Raw genomic sequence first — 2,335 nt, forward strand, 5'->3', positions numbered from 1 at the left:
TTTTTTTTTTTTTTTTGGTTGCAGCCTTCATTGTTGTTTGGTGGGCCCGGGCTGGATTCAAACTTGCCACCTTAGGTGTATGTGGTTGGCGCCGTAGCCACTTGAGCCAGAGGCGCTGAGCCCCCCCCTTTTTTTTTAATTGAGGTTTTTTTTTTTTTTAGAGACAGAGTCTCACTTGATTGCCCTCAGTAGAGTGCCATGGCGTCACACCTTACAGCAGCCTCCAACTCCTAGGCTTAGGTGATTCTCCTGCCTCATCCTCAACAAGCAGCTGGGACTACAGGTGCCCGCCACAACACCCGGCTATTTTTTTGTTGCAGTTTGGCCAGGGCCGGGTTGGAACCCGCCACACTTGGTATATCCCGCACCCTACCCACTGGCCCACCTGCGCCTTACCCACTGACCCACAGGTGCTGCCCAGAAATATCATACTTTTTCACATGGACGGCTTGTTGGTTATTTCATTTTTAGGTGACCATGACCCTTGCTTGGGAAGAGACAAACTACTGCCTCTAGAAAAGGGCTGGGGTGGGCAGCGCCTGTGGCTCCAAGGAGTAGGGTGCCGGCCTCATATGCAGGAGGTGGCGGATTCAAACCCAGCCCTAGCCAAAACCTGCAAAAAAAAAAAAAAGAAGAGAAGGGCTGGGGTTTCAGCAATGTTGACCCTTACTGCATATTGCCATATATCTTACGGCACAAATGTTCCTATGTCTAATAGATGTCAGTGTGCTGCCAGCCCCACTAGTTTTCTGGCGTTGGGAGGACTCCCAGTGGTCAGCCTTTCTGACATTATGACCTTGCCTTCTACTTACTGCCACATCATGCTGGACTTCCTCTTTCAGGTTCAGTTTCCTTGTCTGTAAAGCAAAAGCTTATCCTTCCCACTGCCACCCAAGGATCAGAGATGCTATGGGGACCCTGAACAGGAAGCCCCTTGGGTGTCACTAGATGGGAACTGCTGATGGGTTCTCACTGTTTCTGTAGACTTTGGGTAGAAGGCCTTGCCCCCCACCCCCTACCAGCAATGGGGCCAAGCCCAGAATACATCACTTGTTCCTTTTTATTTGATGATAGATGCAGGACAGGGGCAGTGGGGATTGAAGCAGGGGCTTCCTTAGCTACATAGCTCCTGCAACCTGGCTTCTGGAAGGTATCAGTAAGGGGGAGGGGTTGTAGGAAGCTCAGCTTCTTCATGGGGTATGCCTCAGCCTTGGGGTTGTCGCAGAGTCTGGCCTTGAACTTGCCTTTGGCCTTTACCATCCTGTGGGTGCTAGGAAGAGTTCCAACTTCTAAGGACAGAGGCCACCAGGCACTTCCAAGTTGGGGGCCTCGAAGGCACGGGGGAGCAACAGCCTCGGTGTAAAAGGGGAGAGGGAGAGAGATGATCAGGAATAATATGAAGGGGGTTCTGAGGGAGACAAGCTCTTCCCTTGGGGTACCAACCAGCCTTGGGAGCTGCCCTCTGCCTATGCCCTCCAGCCCAGTGGTTAGCACTGCCCGCTGCCAGGATGTGAGTCACAGTTTAAGGCCCACCTTTCTTGGCTTCGGGATGCTGGATGCCTGCTTGAGATCAAGGTTAGGTGGGAGGGAAATCAAGACCTTGGCTGTAGGTAGAGTCATCAGTGCCTTGCTTGTGGTTGACAGGGCCTTAGAGCCCACCAGCTTGCTGTGCTGCAGTCTGAGGACTCGCCCCTGGGGTCGGACCACATGGGGAGAAGGTAGCCGGGCTTTGGTGTGGAGGTTGGGGAAACAGTAAGGGGCTGTGGGAGTAAGGGAGGCTGTCAGGGCCTGCGGAGGCCCCAAGGCTGACCAGCTGCCCCACAAGGTGTTTACAGCGGGTAAAAAGGGTGGGGTGAGGGCGGATGGAGCCCTCCCGGTTCCTCCTCCAGAGGCAGTGGGATGAACACAGGGTTTGGAGTCCAACAGACCTGGGTCTGCTTCCCAGTTTTGCTCCTTCTGAGCTGTGAAACCTTGGGCAGCTTCCTTAAACTTCCTGATACTTTGGCTGGAAAAGGGGGATAATAGCACCTACCTTGCTAGGCTGTTATGAGGACTAAAGAAGCTGAGTAGGTAGTGGCACAGCATAAAACTGTAAAGTACTATGCAAATACTAATTCCTTTCCCCCAGAGGTGACTCTGCTTGGAGGCAAAGGCAGACTACTGCAGCAGGGAGAGCTCAGGCTCTGCAGAGAGATTAACTTGGGCTTCTCTGGCATCTCTGAGATGAGTGAGTATACCTGCCTCACAGAGTGACTACTTTGGAGAGCACAGGACTCATCTGGCTTTGTATTTTCTTTTCTTCCTTCCTTTCTTTTTTTTTTTTTTTTTTTTTTTT

The 2,335-nt window shown here is 52.1% G+C and overlaps 1 protein-coding gene across 1 annotated transcript in view; it reads right to left on the reverse strand.

The window, feature by feature from the left end:
• Positions 1-1,515: 1,515 nt before the first annotated feature.
• The window catches only part of LOC100941641 (tubulin monoglycylase TTLL3), a 26,924-nt gene continuing 26,104 nt past the window's right edge, over positions 1,516-2,335 (reverse strand). Inside the window, exons 12-13 of the mRNA XM_023510622.1 lie at positions 1,929-2,005; positions 1,516-1,760 (exon numbers count right to left, since the gene is read on the reverse strand). Coding sequence (XP_023366390.1) covers positions 1,516-1,760; positions 1,929-2,005 — 322 coding nt within the window. The remainder of the gene's footprint in view (positions 1,761-1,928; positions 2,006-2,335) is intronic.

This window comes from Otolemur garnettii, unplaced genomic scaffold (assembly GCF_000181295.1).
Source record: "Otolemur garnettii isolate 467f Iridium unplaced genomic scaffold, OtoGar3 scaffold00015, whole genome shotgun sequence".
Classification (NCBI taxonomy): Eukaryota; Metazoa; Chordata; class Mammalia; order Primates; family Galagidae; genus Otolemur; species Otolemur garnettii.